Here is a 20690-nt window from a genome sequence, read left to right as displayed (position 1 = left end):
ATTTTTAGACTATTTGTACCGAAAAATATGAGTGTTAATTTCGATAGAAAATATACTCGATCCTAGTATAGAGTACTAGATTATAGTGTAAAGTGCTGAATTTAACATGAATTATATTTATTTTTAGACTTTTTATACCTAAAAAATAAGAGAGACAATTTTGATAGAAAATATACTCGATTTTTAATATAAAGTACTGATTTTAAGAAGAATTATACTCATTTTTGGACTTTTTGTACTCAATTTTGGAATTTTTGTACCTAAAAAATTTGAGAGACAATTTAGATATCAATATTTGCATGAGGGAGTTGAAACAAGTAATACTTTATATACAGGGAGTGGAAATAAAATTTTTTGGACATGGGGATTGTATGCAAAGTTAATATTGTGATTGGAGATTTTTCTTTAATTTACTGTTATTTTATTTGTGAATATTGTAAAACTTATTATTTATATTATTATTAAGTTAAATTTGTTATCAAGTATTCATATTTACGGGGGCCTTCGTAGACCTTTAATGGAAGGTCCAATGGAGAAATTTGTGTCCTCCAGCGCCTCATCCCTTCTCATAACGGAAGGGGCTCGGTTCTTCGCCTCGTGTCCTCTCCCCTCCTACGCCCTCCTTTCCCCAACCCTACCTTTTACTTGGCCTGGCCGCTCGCTCACGTCTGCCGCCGTTAGAGACGCGAAGCTATGGATCTTGCTCTCAATCATCTGGCGCCGGAGCGGAGACCTGCTGACAAGGATTACCGTCCGACGACCGTCCGGTGGTTCAAGGAATGGTGCGCCGCCTTCGTTTTTCTTTGCTGTTTGATTATGAGTTGTCATGGATTTCTTGCGTTTCGGGTTGCGGCTGGGGCTGGGGTTTTCCAATTGGCTCGGTGTGATGCAATTGTGCGCTGTCACGGATGATCGTGCTAAAAATTTGTTTTTTTTTTGGTCTTTGATTTAGGGTTCCCCAGGATGTTGTTGCGACGGGAGGAAAGTGCTTCCTTTTGAAGTGGGTTACGGGTAATGTCTCCGTTCTCTTTTGTTTTAGTTGAGAAGTGTTCCAAGGCCTAACCTTTTGCTTGCTTTCTGAAGCAATCGTGTTGTTTTTAGTCTCCCCTGCATGGATTGTTCTGTCGTGCACAATCTTTTGCCACATTTTTTTCTGATTCAGACTTTCAGTGCTGTACTTCTACTTTCATTGCTAGAACAGTCTGATTTTTTACTTCATTACAAACAAGTTATATTCTTCTGAAGAATAACATGTGGAGTGAGGCTTTTGTTCTTTTGAAAATTCACTTTCTTCAGCATATAAAATGTCCACAGATAAGTATTTAATTGCTTTTCAATTTGGAGAATATGCTACCTATTATATGGCTCTAATATTAAATTTTCTAGGGAAAAATCATAAAGACACTCCTTTTTTGAAAGTTTTTGACCTTTGAAATGACCAAACTGTTTTATTTTCCCCTATTGAGGAAGAAACCACCAATCCTTCATAATAAACTAAAATTATGTTAAAAAAATAAATTCAAAATATAACAACACCAACAAAATATGGAATTTACCTTTGACAATTACAAATAGTTGAAAAGTGAACAATTTGGTATGAAACTATTCATTTCATCTATTGAATGCATGAATAATTGATCATCTTCTTCTCTCTTAAAGATCATCTTGCATTGTGTTTTCACTATGAAGATGTTATATAATCAAAACTAAATTTTTTCATGAAAATTTTTCATTTTGATTAAAAATCTACGGTAAAACACTCGAAGGAGACTTGGCAGTGGGGAGGTCATGTGGAAGAGATGCCTTCAATGCGGCTTGGTGGCAGCGGAAGGACCATGAGAAGGAGAGACTAGATATATGATGACAGAGGGAATAGTTGTGAGAATGAAAAGTTTGGTGGCAAGGAGGGCCTATAGAAAGATGGTGCTTCAATATGTTTTGGTGACAGGGAAGTGTCTAAAGAGAGGGCTTTGCTGGTTGTAGAGGAGATTACAGTGAGGAGGAGATTCAGTGATGGAAAGGATGACCTTTAGCAGAGAAGAAGATGATCAATTTGGGACTTTCTAAACAAGTAATCCATTCAAACTGGTTCTCTAGGGTAAAATTGACAAATTATGAAAAATGAGAACCCACTTTTATAGTTTCCAGAGAGGAGTGACTCTTTAATATTAATGAAAAAGTGGCACACCTTTGTTATTTTTGCATATTTTCAATTTTCTTGACTGTGAAAAAGTATGCAATTTGTAGATGCAATAAAAGTCAGCCTTGCATGATGTTCGTAACTGTGTATTTTGGCCAGTCTAAATTTTGCATTTTGACGATTCTTTATTAGAGGACATGTTGAAGGCTATCAAAGAAAAGTCCAAAGAAACAGAAGAAGAAGAACACAAACCTGAACCAGCTACTGAGGTTCTATTCCTGTGTAGCTACGAAGGTTGTGGGAAAACTTTCATAGATGCTGGTGCTTTAAAGAAGCATGCTCACATCCATGGAGAGAAGCAACATATTTGCCAGTTCGAAGGCTGTGGAAAGGTGTTTTTCATTTTGTATACGATTGTTTTGTCAGTGTTAAAAGGGTTTATGGTCACGGAAGCCTACTAGTATCAGTGCCTCTTAAATTCATTATGTTTAATGCACACTTATTCCTTAGTCTTATAGTTGAACTTGTTCCCTTTTCCTTCAATTTGGTTACATGTCCCATATTTGCGTATAGCATGCTTGATTCAGTGACCAGACCTCTTTATGCATTAGGGTTTTTGATGTTAGATGCGTCTCTTGCGTTTTACCTTTCTAACATAATCATTGCTGTTGCAGAAATTTTTAGATAGTTCAAAGTTAAAGAGACATTATCTAATTCATACAGGGGAAAGGGATTTCATTTGCCCTCATGAAGGCTGTGGTAAGGTGATTATGATACCTTCGTATCTATAGCTTATCTAATCAGTTTGAGTATGTGAAATTTGACCTCTAAACCTCAGAAACAACTTTGCTGGTTCTTATTTTTGGTTTTGTGTTATCTTCCTAACTTCAGCTTATCAATGCAGAACATTTCCTTTCTGATACTCCGCTAATTTTTCACAGTTCTAACATGTTCCAAGATTTGACTTACAGGCCTTCTCGTTGGATTTTAACTTAAGGGCACATATGAAAACACACTCGGTGGAAAACTATCATGTTTGCCCTTACCTGGAATGTGGAAAGAGATACATAAATGAGAGCAAGCTAAGAACCCACTTGAAGACACACCATGATAAGGTAGCCCACACATATTTGAATTTCATCCAGATGCTTAATTTCCTTTTTCCTTGCTTAATCTTCTCAATGTGTGAAGCGTTACCTTTTGACCTATCATACTTTTGTAAAACAAGTTTGACTCTCTGGACAAGCATTTTTCTCTCTTATACTGATTATCGCAATCCTTTATCTTAGCTAATTCAAGAAAGCTGTCATAATTGTTTTTTTTTCACCTTCATGATGGTATCTCTTGTGTCATGCACTCTTTGTTATAAAGGATAGATTGTGGATTGGGAGAAGTCTGTTTAGGTAGTGATTTAGCTGTGAAACCTGTCTTACATTCATTCTTTTATCACTGATGATTCTGTTGAACACTCTTTAAATTGATTTTGATAATGATGCTTACTGTGAAGTAATTTTCTGATCATTTTACAGTTAAAACTTGTTTACTGTTTCCCCTGATCTTTATAGAACAACATGATTGATACGGTGAAGCACACCCCAGCGATTGAGAAACCACATACCACTCCCAAGGCAACTGCAACTGGATATAGTTTGGCCTCCGTGCAGCGACCATATGCGTGTCCCTATGAAGGTTGTGAGAAAGCTTACATCCATGAGTACAAACTGAACTTGCATTTCAAAAGGGAGCATCCGGGCCATAATTCTGAAGAAAACAATAAAGCTGCAGCTATTGCCGAGCAAGGCATGGAGGAAGGCAGCGATCCAGAAGCCTACGTCACTAGAGGTGCTCGGGGCAAGAACGCAAAACGGACCAAGCCCAATCCGACTTCACAGTTGCCACCTGCAAAAGTCAAAAGGAAAGCTTCAAATGTGGTTCCTCCAACTTTACCTCCCATCAAGAAGCAACAATGGCCGAGCAAAGATGTGTACGAGGAGGAAGATAGTGAAGAAACCGAAGAGGACAGAGACAACGTCGAAGGAGACGGATGGAGATACCAGGAGGTGAATGGGGATGATGAGGAGACAGAAGATGAAGACTGAAACCAATCCAAGCAGATGCCAGCTGAAATCCAGCAAATTCACATCCTTGCTATTGTTCTATATTGTTTTTTAAACATAGAAGCATCATTCAACACTTTTTTTTTTTGGTTTTGTTTTTCTCCAAACGGACTAAGTTTCTTTCTAATGAATGAAGGAAATCTGTATCTCCATACCCTTCTTAATCTATTTAAGTCGTTCCTGAAAATTTTTGTGAGAATTTACTGTTCTGTGTTCTTGGAAGCTTGCTTAGATGTGGTTGAGCTACTTTCTATCTGATCTCGAGTGTCAATTTATGACCTTCCTTCGTATCCGTGGGACCGATTCTAGGAGGACCATTAATGTGGCGGTTCCATATTTTCGAGTGTCAATTTATGTAAAGTGCAGTTTGGTGCATGAACCTCTAATCAACGTCCACCATTTCATTTTTTGTAGACCCCATCATTTTATGTGTCTATGTTTAATTTTTTTTTTAAATTTTTTCCTTGAACATATTATTTTTCTCCTTATTTATAGTTATCACTCGTACCTTCTCCTTTCGGAAAGTTGGTAAAAGTGCCTCTATCTAGCGATGGTCTACTCTGTCTGTGCCTAATTTGAAAGTCGTTTTATAACAATCTCATTTTAATGGATTTCTCTTTTTCAAGAAGATCGAGCTATTTAATTTTAAATGCTTCTTTGAATGATTTTTAGGGTATACGATAATAATTTTACCCCCATGCCAATTTATGTGCAATATAAAAATTTTATTCACAAATTTTGAATTTTTTTCTTATATTGTATAAAATTTTTTAGTATATTGTATTTAAAAATTATAGGTATTATAATTTTAAAAATGAAGTTTATATATAAAACTTGGAGTTGCCGTCTCTACTTTCCCATTCGCTTCCTTCTAGTCCCTTCGCTCCGTGCGTTGCGTCCCGACGACGGTTCCATGGAGGCTCCGCCGCGCCCTACTTCGCCTTCCTCTTCACTCCGCTACTGCTACTGCCGTTGTTTCCGCCGTTGCTGCCGCTGCTTCTGCTGCTTCTACGCTCCCACCGGGGACTGGTGATCCCGATCCGCCCCAGCCAAAGGTCAGACCCTTTTTCATTTCTTGAAGCTTTCGATGGACCTAGTTCGTTCTCTGATTCGCATGATGGATTAGCTTTTCGGGCGTCGGGATCCCTTCCTCCCTGTAAAAATTTGTAAGATCTGTAACTCACAGTTCGTATGCCGATCTTTTCCCCTGATTTTCCATGTGAAAGAGTTCGATTCTTTTCATGCAAAACCCCTGATTTCCCCTGATCTGTAACTCACAGTTCGATTCCGTCGCTTATTTTTTGATAAGGTTGCGTTTGGTAGCTTGATCGGGTGGAATAAAGTGGATTGGGAAACGATTCTCCACAACATTATCTTAATCTAAACATTTAGATGGAGAATTGGAAATATTTTTTTCCCCCAGAACTCACTGAGTCTGTTTGTATTAGTTCCATGCTTATTTCACCTCTATCAAATACTAATTAGTTTATTTAAACATACTATCTGATCTCTTTCGGAAGCATAGTAGATGTGCACATAGCCAACGAGAACATTAACGTGAGAACCGGGGAAGGGTCTCTGGCACAGACACTCCGACATTCAAGTCAAAGCAGTAGCCGAGCGAAAATGGAGAAGATGATAAACAGTAGTGTGGATGCATGTGCGCACATACGCGTATATGGCCAACGGATAGAACTTTTTTTTATACGGTCTCTTATAATCTCAGCAATAATGAGATGTCAAAAAATGTCAGATATCAGAATATGTCGGATAGTGGAGGATGTATGACAGCCTTCTTTTAGGAGTTCAAATCCTCTGTCCTCGTGTCCCCTTGCCGATCAAACGGATCAGATTATATCTCAAGGATGCTTTGCACATCACGATGATACTGCACACATCTTAAGGATGTCATGATGCCTTGAGATGTAATCTAGTCCGTCCGATCGGCAGGGGACACGGGGACAGAGAAATTTGGGGACAGGAGATTTGAACTGTTCTTTTAGGCAGAGGAATGCTCCATTGTGTGTATATGTCAGTAATGGAATATTCTCTTATTGCGATTATTTAACAATGTTGTCTCTTAGATGGAGTCTGATCGACCTAGAGCCGATTGAGTTTAAGCTGAGGATCATGCCCGTCTATAGAGTGGGGAGCTGAGCCTCGTAAGTCTGATCGGATTTGTGGAGACACGGGTTTATGCTAGAAGTCTTGTTCACAAGGAGTGAGAAGCCGAGTCCCGTAGGCTCGACTGGCTCTGTTATGGCCACTCGGGTTTAGGCTCAGAGACCTACTCATAAGGAGTGAGGAACTGAGTCTCGTAGATCCGGTCGACTTTGCGACTGGTTAGGTTTATACTAGAAGCCCTATTCATGAGGAGTGAGGAGCTGGGTCCCGTAGATCCAGCCGACTATGTGGTCACGTGGGTTTATATTGAGGCCCTGTTTATGAAGAGTGAGAAGTCGAGTCCCGTAGGTTTGACCTACGCTATGATCGCTCGGATTTATACTGGGAGCCATATTCATAAGAAGTGATGAACTAGGTCTCATAGATCCAGCCAGCTTTGTGTCCTGCCGGATTTATATTGGAAGTTATGCCTATAAGGGATAGGGAGGTAAGTCCTATAGATTCAGTTAGCTCTAGGGCCGCCTGAATTTATACTGAGAGTCTTGTCCATAAAAAGTAAGAACTTGAGTCCCGTTGAAAGTGATCCGTTTAGATACATACATCTTGATTGTTACCATCATCTTGACTATCAATCCCACTTTATGTTTAGGGTCACACACAACACTACTTATACTTATCATTATCTAAACTCTCGATTGCTCAAAATTCTACGCGTGTTGTGTACGGAGACACACCCATGGAGTCAGGCAGCATATCGGGGCTCTACCAGCAGTATCACACAATCTCATAAGTGGTAGAAAATTCTATAATAGAAGTCAACAAAAAACCTTGATGGAGGTGTCCACAGTCAAACTTCATCGACAATGATATGCTCCATCAGCATCGACCCTAATTAATGATAATACACTTTCTTCTCCCAACTAATTCACAAAACAACGATAATGCCTAATCCACTATAAACAATCATTAAATACATATCTTCCACAACCATTACAATATGATTAACTAATATTCAAGCACAATATTAAATATCTATGGAATTCAATCAAAATTTTGTATGTAATCATGCCTAATGATTGTGTATTTGTAAATATGAAAAATAGCCATATATTTATTCAACACGAATAAACATTCATTGTGGTTTTAAAATAGATATTTTTCCAAGTAGAATTCAAAATATGAGTACCTTATCTGTCTTTAACCCAACTTACAATACAAACAAATTGAAAATCAGGACTCCAAAATCTATCCACAATTTTGAGTCAAAATGCTACTCAAAGATCAACCTTGTCCCCCTTTTTCTCATTGAAAATTCCCCTTGAAAATGGTAATTTATTTATTTGCTATCCACATAATTAATAAATATTTATTTATTTGCAAAATAAAAATGAGTGCATGGTTTCATTCGTCTATATATTTATGTACTCTTCTCCCCATCCTTGAGCCACTCGTTCTTGCTCTTCTTCTTTGTCTTTCTCCATTCATAAAATGGCAATATCATCAAATCTCCCAAAGCTATGTTTAAATTTATTTGCTATATTTTTCTTTATTTCCTTACAAAAAGTTGGTTGCTCCCATCTAGGGCATGAAACACTCGTGAATCTTTCTCCTTCCTCGATCGACAGTACTCTCTTACCTCGCTACCACTTTCGTCCCTTGAGAAATTGGATCAATGGTAATTTTTAATTTATTTTTTTCTCTAAAATAAATATATTTTACTATATGTTTTTGCTGATTTTCTTGTTCTTTGTTTATGCTCATAAATATCCTCTACAAATTATCAACAACTTTTGCAAGCAGATCCAAATGGTGCGTGGTCTAAGTTTGTATTTTCGATTTTGTTTTAGGAAATATTACATATCTAAACTTTGTATGGGTATTTTGATCTTTTATTTCTAAAAAAAAAATATCCCAGGGCCATTCTACTACAAGGGTATCTACCACCTTTTCTACCAGTACAACCCTTATGGTTCCGTGTGGGGTAACATCGTGTGGGGCCACTCGGTGTCAACAGACCTAATCAACTGGCACGCGGTCGACCCAGCGATCTACCCGTCGAAGCCCTTCGACATCTACGGATGCTGGTCCGGCTCCGCCACCGTCCTCCCCGGCAGCAAGCCGGTGATCCTTTACACCGGGATCGTCGACGACTTCAAAACCCAGGTCCAAAATATCGCCTTCCCGGCCAATTTATCCGACCCCCTTCTCCGCGAGTGGGTCAAGCCCGACTACAACCCCGTGATCTCCTCCGATCCGTCGATCAACGCCACTCAGTTCCGCGATCCGACCACAGCGTGGCTCCACCCGGACAACAAGCACTGGAACGTCGCGATCGGGAGCGCGAGGAAAGAGGGGCAGAGAGGGGTGGCGATCTTGTACCGGAGTAGGAATTTCAAGAACTGGACGAAGGCGAAGCATCCGCTGCACTCGATCAAGGGGACGGGCATGTGGGAGTGCCCGGACTTCTTCCCGGTGGCGGTCGGCGGGAGGGAAGGAAGGGACACGTCGGCGACCGGCCGCGGAGTGAAGCACGTGCTGAAGGTGAGCCTCGACCGGATGAGGTTCGAGCACTACACTCTGGGAACTTACTACCCTGCTCTGGATCGGTACCTGCCAGACCAGGCGTCGGTGGACGGCAGCGAAGGGCTGAGGTACGATTACGGCAACTTCTACGCCTCGAAGACCTTCTTCGATCCGGCGAAGAAGAGGAGGGTTTTGTGCGGCTGGGCCAACGAGTCGGATGTAACTCACGACGACGCGAGCAATGACATCATCAAAGGCTGGGCTGGAGTTCATGTGAGTTTTCGCTTTACCCCCCTTTTTTATTCATTGTTTCAACGTCTCCTGAAGCTCCATCGTTCTGTATTTATTCAGTTGATTCCAAGAGAACTTTGGCTGGACGAGAACGGCCGGCAGCTGTTGCAGTGGCCGGTGGAGGAGTTCGGTCGGCTGAGAAGCCAGCACGTTTCTTTGGCGAATCAGGCCGTGAATCCCGGTGGCTTCTTCCGAGTAAACAACATCGACGCGGTTCAGGCGGATGTGGAGGTTACATTCGAGATCAGCAGTTTGGAAAAAGCAGAGGATTTCGACCCTTCGTACGTCGGAGATGCCCAAGCTTACTGCGCCAGGCACGCCGCCGATGTGAAGGGAGGAGTCGGCCCGTTCGGGCTTTACGTTCTCGCCGATTCCGCTCTCGAAGAAAGAACTGCAGTGTTCTTCAAGATCTTCAAGCACAAGAGGAAGCACGTTGTTCTCTTCTGCCATGATCCCACCCGGTGAGCGAGCTAAGCTTAGCTTGCTCTTTTAACACCCCGTGTCCTAAGTCAACCGTTTGATTGACCTTGTTTTTTTTGTCTGAATGATCAGGTCAACTAAAAGGGAGAAAAACATATATAAGCCGACTTTTGCTGGCTTTGTCGACGTTGACATCGATTCGTCTAAGACGATCTCTCTTAGAAGCTTGATCGATCACTCGGTGGTGGAGAGCTTTGGCGCAGGAGGAAAAACATGCATCACGTCCAGAGTTTATCCCAGCTTGGCGATCGGAAGAGATGCCCATCTGTTCGTGTTCAACAATGGAGCAGTGGATATTAAGGTTTCGGAGCTGAATGCATGGGAGATTAGGACGCCTTTCATGAATAAAGAAATTTGATATAAATAAATCTTGTATTATTATTATTATTATTATTATTATTATTATTATTATTATTATTATTATTACAGATATACTTTTGGATATAGCTGTATTGTTATATAATGATAAAAAGTTTTTAATTTTTTTTATTGATACTGATACGGTTAGCAATGGAGGGGCCCAAGAGGAAAGGGGGAGAAAGGTCACGATCATTTAGCGGTCAAAAGTCAAGAGGACGTGGCGGTCAATAGTCAAGCTGACTAGGCAGTCAAAAGGCTAGCCTATAGAACAGGCAGAGGTCAGACAGACTGGTTGTTCAAGCAGGCGAGGCCGTGGGAAAACAAAGGAAGTCGGCGAGCGGAACCTGGGGTACAGGTTGGGATCGGCAAAGCTGGGCAGAGGCAGCGCAAGATGCAGGCCTATGGTCGAGGGACAGGACACAAATCAAAGGTCGGAAGCGGCAGGGCTGTGCAGAGACGGCTCGGTCCGCAGGTCTGCGACTTGAAGGCCCGGAAGTGCAAGCCACAAATCAAAGGTCGGAAGCGGCAGGGTTGTGTAGAGACGGTTCGGTATGCAGGTCTGCGACTCGAAGATCCGGAAGTGCAAGTCACCAGTCACAGGTCGGAAGCGACAGGGCTGTGTGAAGACAGCCCGATCTACGGGCTTACAGTCGAGGGTCGGCAAATACAGGGTACAGAATATAGACCGTGATCGACAGGGCTGTTCAGGGTTAGCCCGACTAACAAGTAACGCATAGAGGCGAGATCTGGTCGAGGGGTGTGAGGTAGATGCAGACCACGATAAATAGGATGAGCTAAGCTGTGCAGGAGTCGGAGGATCACAACTGTTCGTCAAGGGTAATCATTGCATACCAGGGAGATGTGCGGAGGCGGAGGTTCCTAAGCGAGAGGATGCTCTCATAACCAATGGCGGTCTGACAGATGTCCTTCACTACGAGACAAAACCCCTGTGTAAAGGCGAAGGTTCCTAAACAAAAAGATGCCTTCACGACCAATAGCAGCACGACAGGTGTCGGGGATATACGACAAAGTCCGGTCGCGTTTTACGGCGGGTTGGCGGTTAAGCAGGCGGGTGCGTAAAGGAGGAGATTCCCGTGCGGTGCAGCGCTCTCTCGTTACTTTTCCAACTTTTCGTTTTAGTCTCTACGCTTTTGTAGGGAAAAAGGACTGACTTGGCGTCGGAGGGCTGATCAGGGACTTTCACAGGTTACGGTCTCTGCGTGAGGGAGGAGATCGTGCGAGTGTGTGCGGTCTGCGGCAACGTCGACCACCGTGGGGTGAATCGCCCACGACTTTCGGTCAACAACCGGGCCACCGCGACCTCTGGCTCAGGATCGGTTGCGATCATGTGGCCCGAGGAACGGTCGGAGGCTGGTGATTGACGGAAATCGTGGTGATCGGCTCCGTGGGCGGCGTTGCGATCTCGATCAGAAAAAGAATCCGGATCGGCCTCAGGCGCTCCGGTTGGTCCTTTTCCTAGAAAAGCGGAGAGACTAAGCGAAAGTTGTGGAAAAGTGGCGAGAAGTGCGTGCGCGTCGAGGAATCTCCTCCTTGTTATGCACCCGCCTTGCTTCCAGAACCTGCTATTGGTCGTGAAGCATCTTCTTGTTTGGGAACCGCCTGAGGGTTTTGTCGTGAAGGACATCTGTCGGTGCCATTGGTTATGAGCGTCCTCGCAGGCCTCGCCTCGGTATGCAATGATTACCGCGGCGGATCCTCTGCGGCTCGTCTGTCGTGGTGCCTCACCGGATCTCGCCTGTTGGTCGGGCTGACCTGAGCTGTCGATCGCGATGCCTGTGTTGACCCTCGGCTGATCGGTGACCTGTGCTGTGGGATCTTTCGCAGCCTGCCGTCTCTGCCCCGCTGATTGTGGCTTGCACGGCCTGTCGCGAACTGCCGGTCTCTACCTGCCACCTTTGTCTGTCTCGACCGTGGGCTGCGATCTGCCTCGCCGACTTTGTTTTCCCGACCTCGCTGCTGGGCTAACGATGCGCTGACCTCTGTTCTATAGGCTAGCTGTTGCCTGGTCGACTTGACTGACGCCGCGTTCTCTTGACTTTGTTGCTAAATGGCGTGACCTTTCTCCCCTTTCCTCTTGGGCCAACCGTATCACAAGCCTCCCTCACAAGTCTAGTCGAAGGAAGACGAAAGTCTGACTGACTAGACCTCAGCATATCTCTGAGATCTCAGCATATCTCTGTGACCTCAGCCTATCTCTATGTCTCTACCCCAGCATATCTCTGTGACCTCAGCTTATCTCTGTGCGCTCTGCTTCTTGCCTTACGCATCTACCTTTGTGTCGCGTCGCCTGGAATACCATGCCTCCTTAATTGCTTTGCCAGTCGCTTGGGGTACCGTGTCCACACAGTTGCTTTGATTTGGCCATCCATCCTCTTTATAAAGAGCCTTACGATCATTTTTTTATTCTATCTTCTCCTGCCACGCCTTCCCACTTTCTTTTGCTAACCCGCGTTACACCACCTTCTTCCCCGCGATGCATTCTCCTTTTTCTGAGGAAGTTGATCAACCACCTTCCCAAACGCGAATAGATCAGCTCACCTTACAACTTGCCGAGAAAGAACGTGAACTGGAACGCGTGTCCCAGGATCGAGCTCATCAGCTAGCTGCCCTGCGCTCCATGGAAGCCCAGTATCGTGTCGCGAAGTCTTGCGTGCTTTCTGAGAAGGCGAGGAAAGAGGAATGCCAGGCTAGCCTGCAGCGCCAACTCAGCCTTCAGGAACGCTTGAAACAAGAGCATGAAACGGAGCTATCTCTCCTCCGTACGTATCTCGACGACAAGCAAGACAAGATCGCCCGGCAACAAACAGTCATCAACTCCCTACATGCGCAGCTGGCTCGAGCTTTGAACGCCCCAGGGGCTCCTGAGTCCCCAGACATTTCTTCACTCGGCAGTGCTCATTCTCCATGACCAATCCTTTCCCCGAGTTAAAATTAGTTCAGGCCATAGTTGTCTCAGTGGCTCCTTTGCCGCCAAGCGTTCCCTCCTGTGGCCTTAGCTGTATCGCCTGCTAATTGAACTGTGCTACTGTACTTGTATATCTATCCTTTTCCGACCTAGTCTTTCCTGCTCAATTTTCATCTAGCAAGCATTTTTAGAAACTGGCTCGTATGTAAGAGCTAAGAGTTGTATCATGACTCCTCTTTATGTATGAATTTTGGATAATAAAACCAACATAGTGCTTGAAAATTAAAACTACAATAAACGTGAAAAACCTGATGCCGCAGTTAACATCGATGCTTTAGGGGTAGGGTGGATGGCCTCCCGTACTTCGTGCCTTGCTTGTTTGCTGCATATTTGCAATTTGTATAAAGGAGCTAAAATGAAGCTAGATGTAGCAGACCTGATTATTTGGAAACGCTCCGCACAATGTGACGCATATCCCTCTGAGAGGTAGTTAGGCGTGGGCGTCGAGTTCGCTTATGATTTTCGCAGGGGGGTTGATTTTTGATTCCCGCATGGGGGCTGACCTGAAAGGTCGTTGGACGTGAGGACAGAGCTCACTTCTAACTTGCACTGGGAGCCAACCTGAAAGGTCGTTGGGCGTGAGAACAGAGCTCACTTATAACTCGCACTGGGGCACGAGAGTCTGGAGACTACCGACCTAAAAGGTCGTTGGATGTGAGCACAAGGCTCACTTTTAATTCTCGCATGGGAGCCGACCTGAAAGGTCATTGGGCGTGAGAACAGAGCTCACTTATAACTCGCACTGGGGCGAGAGTCTGGGACTACCGACCTAAAAGGTCGTTGGGCGTGAGCACAAGGCTCACTTTTAATTCTCGCATGGGAGCCGACCTGAAAGGTCGTTGGGCGTGAGCACAGAGCTCACTTATAACTCGCATTGGGGCGAGAGTCCGGGACTACCGACCTAAAAGGTCGTTGGGCTTGAGCACAAGGCTCACTTTTAATTCTCGCATGGGAGCCGACCTGAAAGGTCGTTGGGCGTGAGCGCAGGCTCACTTATAACTGCACTGGGGCGAGTGGGACTACCGACCTAAAGGTCGATGGGCGTGAGCACAAGGCTCACTTTTAATTCTCGCATGAGAGCCGACCTGAAGGCGTGAGCAGGCTCACTTATAACTCGCCTTGGCGAGTGCAGGACTACCGACCTAAAGGTGGTTGGGCGTGAGCACAAGGCTCACTTTTAATTCTCGCATGGGGCCGACACGAAGGTCGTTGGGCGTGAGCACAGAGCTCACTTATAACTCGCATTGGGGCGAGAGTCCGGGACTACCGACCTAAAAGGTCGTTGGGCTTGAGCATAAGGCTCACTTTTAATTCTCGCATGGGAGCCGACCTGAAAGGTCATTGGGCGTGAGAACAGAGCTCACTTATAACTCGCACTGGGGCGAGAGTCCGGGACTACCGACCTAAAAGGTCGTTGGGCGTGAGCACAAGGCTCACTTTTAATTCTCGCATGGGAGCCGACCTGAAAGGTTGTTGGGCGTGAGAACAGAGCTCACTTATAACTCGCACTGTGCTCAAGGCTCACTTTTAATTCTCGCATGGGAGCCGACCTGAAAGGTCGTTGGGCGTGAGAACAGAGCTCACTTATAACTCGCACTGGGGCGAGAGTCTGGGACTACCGACCTAAAAGGTCGTTGGGCGTGAGCACAAGGCTCACTTTTAATTCTCGCATGGGAGCCGACCTGAAAGGTCGTTGGGCGTGAGCTCACTTATAACTCGCACTGGGGCGAGAGTCCGGGACTACCGACCTAAAAGGTCGTTGGGCGTGAGCACAAGGCTCACTTTTAATTCTCGCATGAGAGCCGACCTGAAAGGTCGTTGGGCGTGAAAACAGAGCTCACTTATAACTCACACTGGGGCGAGAGTCCGGGACTACCGACCTAAAAGGTCGTTGGACGTGAGCACAAGGCTCACTTTTAATTCTCGCATGGGAGCCACGGAAGGTCATTGGGCGTGAGCAGGCTCACTTATAACTCGCACTAGGGGCGAGTGTGGGACTACCGACCTAAAGGTGGTTGGGCGTGAGCAGGCTCACTTTTAATTCTCGCATGGGGGCCGACCTGAAAGGTGGTTGGGCGTGAGCAGGCTCACTTATAACTCGCCTTGGGGCGAGAGTCGGGACTACCGACCTAAAGGTCATTGGGCGTGAGCACAGGCTCACTTTAATTCTCGCATGGGAGCCGGCACGAAGGTCGTTGGGCGTGAGCGAGGCTTACTTATAATCGCCTGGGCGAGAGTGCAGGACTACCGACCTAAAGGTGGTTGGGCGTGAGCAAGGCTCACTTTTAATTCTCGCATGGGAGCCGGCACGAAAGGTCGTTGGGCATGAGCAGAGCTCACTTATAACTTCGCCTGGGGCAGTGCGGACTACCGACCTAAAGGTGGTTGGGCGTGAGCACAAGGCTCACTTTTAATTCTCGCATGGGAGCCGACACGAAGGTCGTTGGGCGTGAGCACGAGCTCACTTATAACTCGCATTGGGGCGAGTGTCGGGACTTCACCTAAAGGTCGTTGGGCGTGAGCACTGGGCTCACTTTTAATTCTCGCATGGGAGCCGACATGAAGGTCATTGGGCGTGAGACAGACCTCACTTATAACTCGCCTTTGGCGAGAGTCAGGGACTACCGACCTAAAGGTGGTTGGGCGTGAGCACAAGGCTCACTTTTAATTCTCGCATGGGAGCCGACGAGGTCGTTGGGCGTGAGAATAGAGCTCACTTATAACTTGCACTGGGCGAGTGTGGGACTACCGACCTAAAAGGTGGTTGGGCGTGAGCACATGACTCACTTTTAATTCTCGCATGGGGCCGACCCGGAAGGTTGTTGGGCGTGAGCAGGCTCACTTATAACTCGCCTTGGGGCGAGAGCGGGACTACCGACCTAAAGGTGGTTGGGCGTGAGCAGGCTCACTTTTAATTCTCGCATGGGGCCGACCTGAAATGTCGTTGGGCGTGAGCAGAGCTCACTTATAACTCGCCTTGGGGCGAGAGTCAGGACTACCGACCTAAAGGTCGTTGGGCGTGAGCACAAGACTCACTTTTAATTCTCGCATGGGAGCCGACACGAAGGTCGTTGGGCGTGAGCAGGCTCACTTATAACTCGCACTGGGGCGAGAGTCTGGGACTACCGACCTAAAAGGTCGTTGGGCGTGAGCACAAGGCTCACTTTTAATTCTCGCATGGGAGCCGACATGAAAGGTCGTTGGGCATGAGAACAGAGCTCACTTATAACTCGCACTGGGGCGAGAGTGTAGGACTACCGACCTAAAAGGTCGTTGGGCGTGAGCACAAGGCTCACTTTTAATTCTCGCATGGGAGTCGACCTGAAAGGTCGTTGGGCGTGAGAACAGAGCTCACTTATAACTCGCACTGGGGCGAGAGTCTTGGATACTCCGGTCCGAGACCGGTGGCAATGGCGCTGGTCCGAGACCAGTAATGATATTCCGGTCCGAGGCCGGAGGTTATGGCGCTGGTCCGAGACCAGTAATAACACTTCAACCGGCGAAGGCATAGACGCATTGCTCTTCTTCGCCTTCATCCATCTCGCTTATACCAACCTCATTGCTGTGGTTGATCTGGTCGTTATCGCTAGCTTTGGGCTTACTCATTTGCGTCGCGTTTCTCCCTGCAATTGCATTATGCGCGATATAGAATTAAGGATAGAGGAGGGAGTGTAAAAACCTTACTCAACCCTTGGGCCACAGTGCCCTTGCAGCTTATGATGATCCCGCAGTTCTTGCGATGCGCCTGGTTGGCTGCTCAGATCAGGGGCTGTCTAGGCAGGGCTACTTGCCTGGATGGTCCGAGCAAGCAACACCCCACAGGCCCGCTTGATACTCCTCTGATCTGACATTCACTTCTGCTGACTTGCTTTGTCTCATTCACGACCCTTTTGAATTGCCTAGCGTCTGTAGCTTTATGAAACTTCCCGTCTAGCCTTGAGCCTTTCACGAAGAATGCTTCTTTTTTTAGGTCACGCCCTTTCATGATTACCTTGTCTTGTCGATCTTTAATGCGTTTCTGCTCGCGATGACACCTGTCCGACGCCTTTACTGCGCACGCTTCCTGACGCCAGCCTCTGACCCTTTTTTGCACCCTTCGGCGCTTATTTCCCATCAGACGGCGCTGGGGCGTGTTACCCCAAAAGATACTCGGCTCGACTCTCGATGTTTCCTAGGATTGAATGGGCTTTATAAACCCTAAAGGCAATCCGCTTTCCTTACTTCGACGCTTCGCTATCCTCCTCCTTTCGTTCGCGACCGTTTCTGGCAGTGCAACTCTTCGTTCTCCTGCTTGCGCCCGACCTGTGACCTCTCTTGTCATCCTCCCCCTTGCCTGCTTGCTCCTCATAGTCATGGATGGTAAGGAACTCTTCTGGTATTCACGTTACATCTCTGATTTAGACCATCACGACCTGTCTGCACTGCAATCCAACTTGAGGCTAGGCGCCGCATATGAGTTTCGTCTTCCCTCACCAGATGAACATCCTTCTTCTCCTCCCGAAGGGTTTATCACTATTTTTAGGGATCAAATCTTAGGCGGTCTTCGCTTTCCTTTGCATCCTTTTTTCTCCGAGTTGAGCCAGTATTGCGGTATTGGTATCTCTCAGTTTGCCCCCAATGTATTCCGAGTGGTCTACGGAACCATCATCTTGTGCCGCATTTATCAAATTCCCTTGACTGCTAGACTATTCCATCACTTCTATTCCTTCCGGCGAGCCGAGGCGGGGGTATTCAACGTTCAGGCCAAGCCGGGCCATAAGTTTTTTGATGACCTGCCTTCTTCCAATAAAGGATGGAGATCTCATTTTTTCTTCCTCAAACCCCCCGTCCCCTTAGTCGTGCCTTCCCAATGGCATCCCATCCTTGCCTCAGACTTCCCTTTGCATGCCCATGAGCCTGCCTGCTTCACAGCTGCGGACAAGCTGAAAGGTGTTGTTGTTCGCCTGTCTGTGCTGATGCTAGAAGGCATTCTGCACGCTTTTGGTCTTAGCCCTGTTTCCACGGAAATCGGAGCTCCTTTTGGTAAGTTGTTATTTATTGTATACTGCTCTTCGCTAACTGAGGTACTTTTCCCTCTTATATTTGTAGTGGCTGCCCTCCTCCGCGCTTTTGCCAGTCAGGAGACACCCTCGGTGGCCGTTATGCAAGCTCTGAATGAGGAGCTAACACAAGGACTATCCTCTGACCCCGCTGTTTCCGCCGGTCCACAGCCCTCGGGACACCAAACCTCCGAGACGGTAGCTGTCTCGGCGCTTATTGAGCCACCAGCCCCCAGCCCTGCAGACTCAGCCATACCCCGCCGCTCTGATCAACCCGCACTGGAGCCGTCGCCAGCAGGGCAAGTGCCTCCGCTCCCTCCTACTATGTGTTGGATCGAAAAGAATTTAGATATCTCCACAATAGCATGATATTGTCCACTTTGGGCCTAAGCCCTCATGGTTTTACTCTTGGGCTCTCCCCAAAAGGCCTCATGCCAATGGAGATATCTTTTCTCTTATAAACCTATGATCTTTTCCATGTGTTTCCAATATGGGACTATGTTTGCAACCTTACAACCCCAACAATCCCCCCCTCAAACAAAGGACCATAGGCTTCCCACGTCCGATCATCGACCCACCAGGTCTTCCTGCCCCTCGGTCCACCCGACCTACTAGGACTTCCTTGCCTAGCCACAACTAGGACTTTCTGCCTGGTGTCTGGTGCCCTTGATCTGAACATAGGAACCCCTACTTTCTTTGTTCGAGGTCAATATTGTATCCACATGACTCAATCAGATCATAGCTCTTGTGCACAGTCGGCGGTTAAACCTTCTGGCAGCCCGGGCTCTGATACCAATTGTTGGATCGAAAAGAATTTAGATATCTCCACAATAGCATGATATTGTCCACTTTGGGCCTAAGCCCTCATGGTTTTACTCTTGGGCTCTCCCCAAAAGGCCTCATGCCAATGGAGATATCTTTTCTCTTATAAACCTATGATCTTTTCCATGTGTTTCCAATATGGGACTATGTTTGCAACCTTACAACCCCAACACTATGAAGCTGCGCCTTACGCGTAAGGGCAAGAGAACGGCTCCAGTCACCGCAACTTCTCCTCCACCTCCTCGCCGTCAACGCGTAGTGAGCATCTCTTCCCCCACCAGGTCCTCGGACACGAGCTCGACCCAGGAGACAAGCTTGGCCCTGGAGAAGGCCTCTGATCTGGAGGTGGCAGACCCGCTATTGGACCTGACCTCTCCAATGCTCATCCAGAGTGTATTGCCTGCCCCGCCTTCGTCCTCTGGCGATCATCCCCCGAACTCGCTGGCTCCCTCCGCCTCTCCTCTTCTTGGGCCTCCGAGCTCGGCCCTGCTGCCTCTGAACCTGGCTTCTGCAGACCTGACCTTTGAAGCTTCCTGGAGGCTCCCTTCAGAGACCGACCCGGCCTACGTGCCCGCTGCTGACCTATCGCCTATCTTTGGTAGGGTCGACTTCTGTGGGGACTTGGCCATCTCCTGGCAATCAGCCAATCGGCAGTTCTGGGAGAGCAATTCCCCTTTGGAGGAGTTTGATCAAATTGCTCGCTCCTTGGTAGCGGTAAGCTCTTTCTCTTCTTCTTCCTGGTATCTGTGTGTTTCTGTAACCCCCTTTCTCTTCTTCCGGCCACTTGCAGACCTGCTCCGCGAGTCTGAGCGCCGTGCAACGAGCGGCCGAGCTTCAGCGAGAGAACGTGGCGCTCAAGGCACGTTTTCAGGAACTAGAGCACCCTGCGGCTTCCTCAGCTCCTCCTGAACCCTCCTTTGGAAGCCTGGACGCTTATTTGCGTGCCGCCGGGGAATATGCGGCCTCTGCTCGAGCCATTTCCCATGCCGCCTTCGATAAACTTCAACAGCTGGAGGCGGCTTTGAAGACAAGTGAGTCTTCCAATTCTCGGACGGTGAGGTGGAAATAAGCCTGCCGACTCAGCATAACTTCCTCTATATAAGGAAGTCATCGATACACCCGAGCACGCTGGAGTACGGGACGAGGCAGGGCCCTTAGAAGACATTCGGCCCGCGTGGGGAAATAGAAGAGGGCGCATGCCCGCCAGTATTAAGAAGCAAAATCTTATATTTAAAACAAAGAATTTTTAAGCGTTAAATCTTAATTGTGATCGGCCTATGAAGTGAGTTTTTTTGTGGCTCTTCCTTCTTCCTCCAAAGATGTAAAGCTGACGGTCAATGGGTAAAGTACACAACGACGGCGACGACAAGAGCGTTTCCTACGCTTGGCACCTCCTGCCACCTTTCTGGACACAGCTCGCCTATTCAGGGAATTGCCGCAAGAAACCTTCCCTTCCTTCGAAGCTGATGACGGGCTTTTCCTCCTGGAGGCTCCTCATCCTGCGGCCGATCCAGCTCCCGGGGATATTTCTGCCCAGGCCCCTCCTGTTGCTGCTTTTGAAGCGTCCGCTGATCCTGCGTCTTCCGACATAGTGCCAGCCGACCCCGGGCTCCGTCCGTTGGCTTCCCGTGACCCTGCCCCCTCTTCTACAGATGTTGTGTAGTCGGGACCATGTTGTAGTGTTTACCTTTTATGTGTTGATGTTGAACCTTCCCTGATTGTATTTGTTCGTATGGTCGTATTGAACTCTGGATGACTGTACTTATCTTCTCTTACACCCGGATAATCGCATCGCTTTCCCTTCGCGT

General features: G+C 46.8%; 2 protein-coding genes across 2 annotated transcripts; both read left to right on the top strand.

Moving 5' to 3' along the window:
* Nucleotides 1-502: 502 nt before the first annotated feature.
* LOC122020268 (zinc finger transcription factor YY1-like) lies at nt 503-4444 on the top strand. Its single transcript, XM_042578129.1, has 6 exons — nt 503-782; nt 953-1011; nt 2333-2532; nt 2815-2904; nt 3112-3255; nt 3706-4444. The coding sequence occupies exons 1-6, from the start codon at nt 694-696 to the stop codon at nt 4237-4239; spliced, it is 1116 nt and encodes a 371-aa protein (XP_042434063.1). The 5' UTR covers nt 503-693; the 3' UTR covers nt 4240-4444.
* Nucleotides 4445-5112: 668 nt separating this feature from the next.
* LOC122019979 (beta-fructofuranosidase, insoluble isoenzyme 3-like) lies at nt 5113-10164 on the top strand. Its single transcript, XM_042577649.1, has 5 exons — nt 5113-8056; nt 8182-8190; nt 8297-9177; nt 9256-9656; nt 9748-10164. The coding sequence occupies exons 1-5, from the start codon at nt 7870-7872 to the stop codon at nt 10031-10033; spliced, it is 1764 nt and encodes a 587-aa protein (XP_042433583.1). The 5' UTR covers nt 5113-7869; the 3' UTR covers nt 10034-10164.
* The last annotated feature ends 10526 nt before the right edge of the window (nt 10165-20690 follow it).

This window comes from Zingiber officinale, chromosome 9A (assembly GCF_018446385.1).
Source record: "Zingiber officinale cultivar Zhangliang chromosome 9A, Zo_v1.1, whole genome shotgun sequence".
NCBI lineage: Eukaryota > Viridiplantae > Streptophyta > Magnoliopsida > Zingiberales > Zingiberaceae > Zingiber > Zingiber officinale.
This window is presented reverse-complemented; position numbering and strand designations above follow the sequence as displayed.

Excerpts from the sequence above, each read along its gene's own strand:
- LOC122020268 (XM_042578129.1), top strand. The coding sequence starts at position 694 with ATGGATCTTGCTCTCAATCATCTGGCGCCGGAGCGGAGACCTGCTGAC. Across the intron at positions 2,905-3,111 it reads CTCATGAAGGCTGTGGTAAG|GCCTTCTCGTTGGATTTTAA; the intron begins GTGATTATGATA and ends TTTGACTTACAG. Across the intron at positions 3,256-3,705 it reads TGAAGACACACCATGATAAG|AACAACATGATTGATACGGT; the intron begins GTAGCCCACACA and ends TGATCTTTATAG.
- LOC122019979 (XM_042577649.1), top strand. The coding sequence starts at position 7,870 with ATGGCAATATCATCAAATCTCCCAAAGCTATGTTTAAATTTATTTGCT. Across the intron at positions 9,178-9,255 it reads AAGGCTGGGCTGGAGTTCAT|TTGATTCCAAGAGAACTTTG; the intron begins GTGAGTTTTCGC and ends GTATTTATTCAG. Across the intron at positions 9,657-9,747 it reads TTCTGCCATGATCCCACCCG|GTCAACTAAAAGGGAGAAAA; the intron begins GTGAGCGAGCTA and ends CTGAATGATCAG.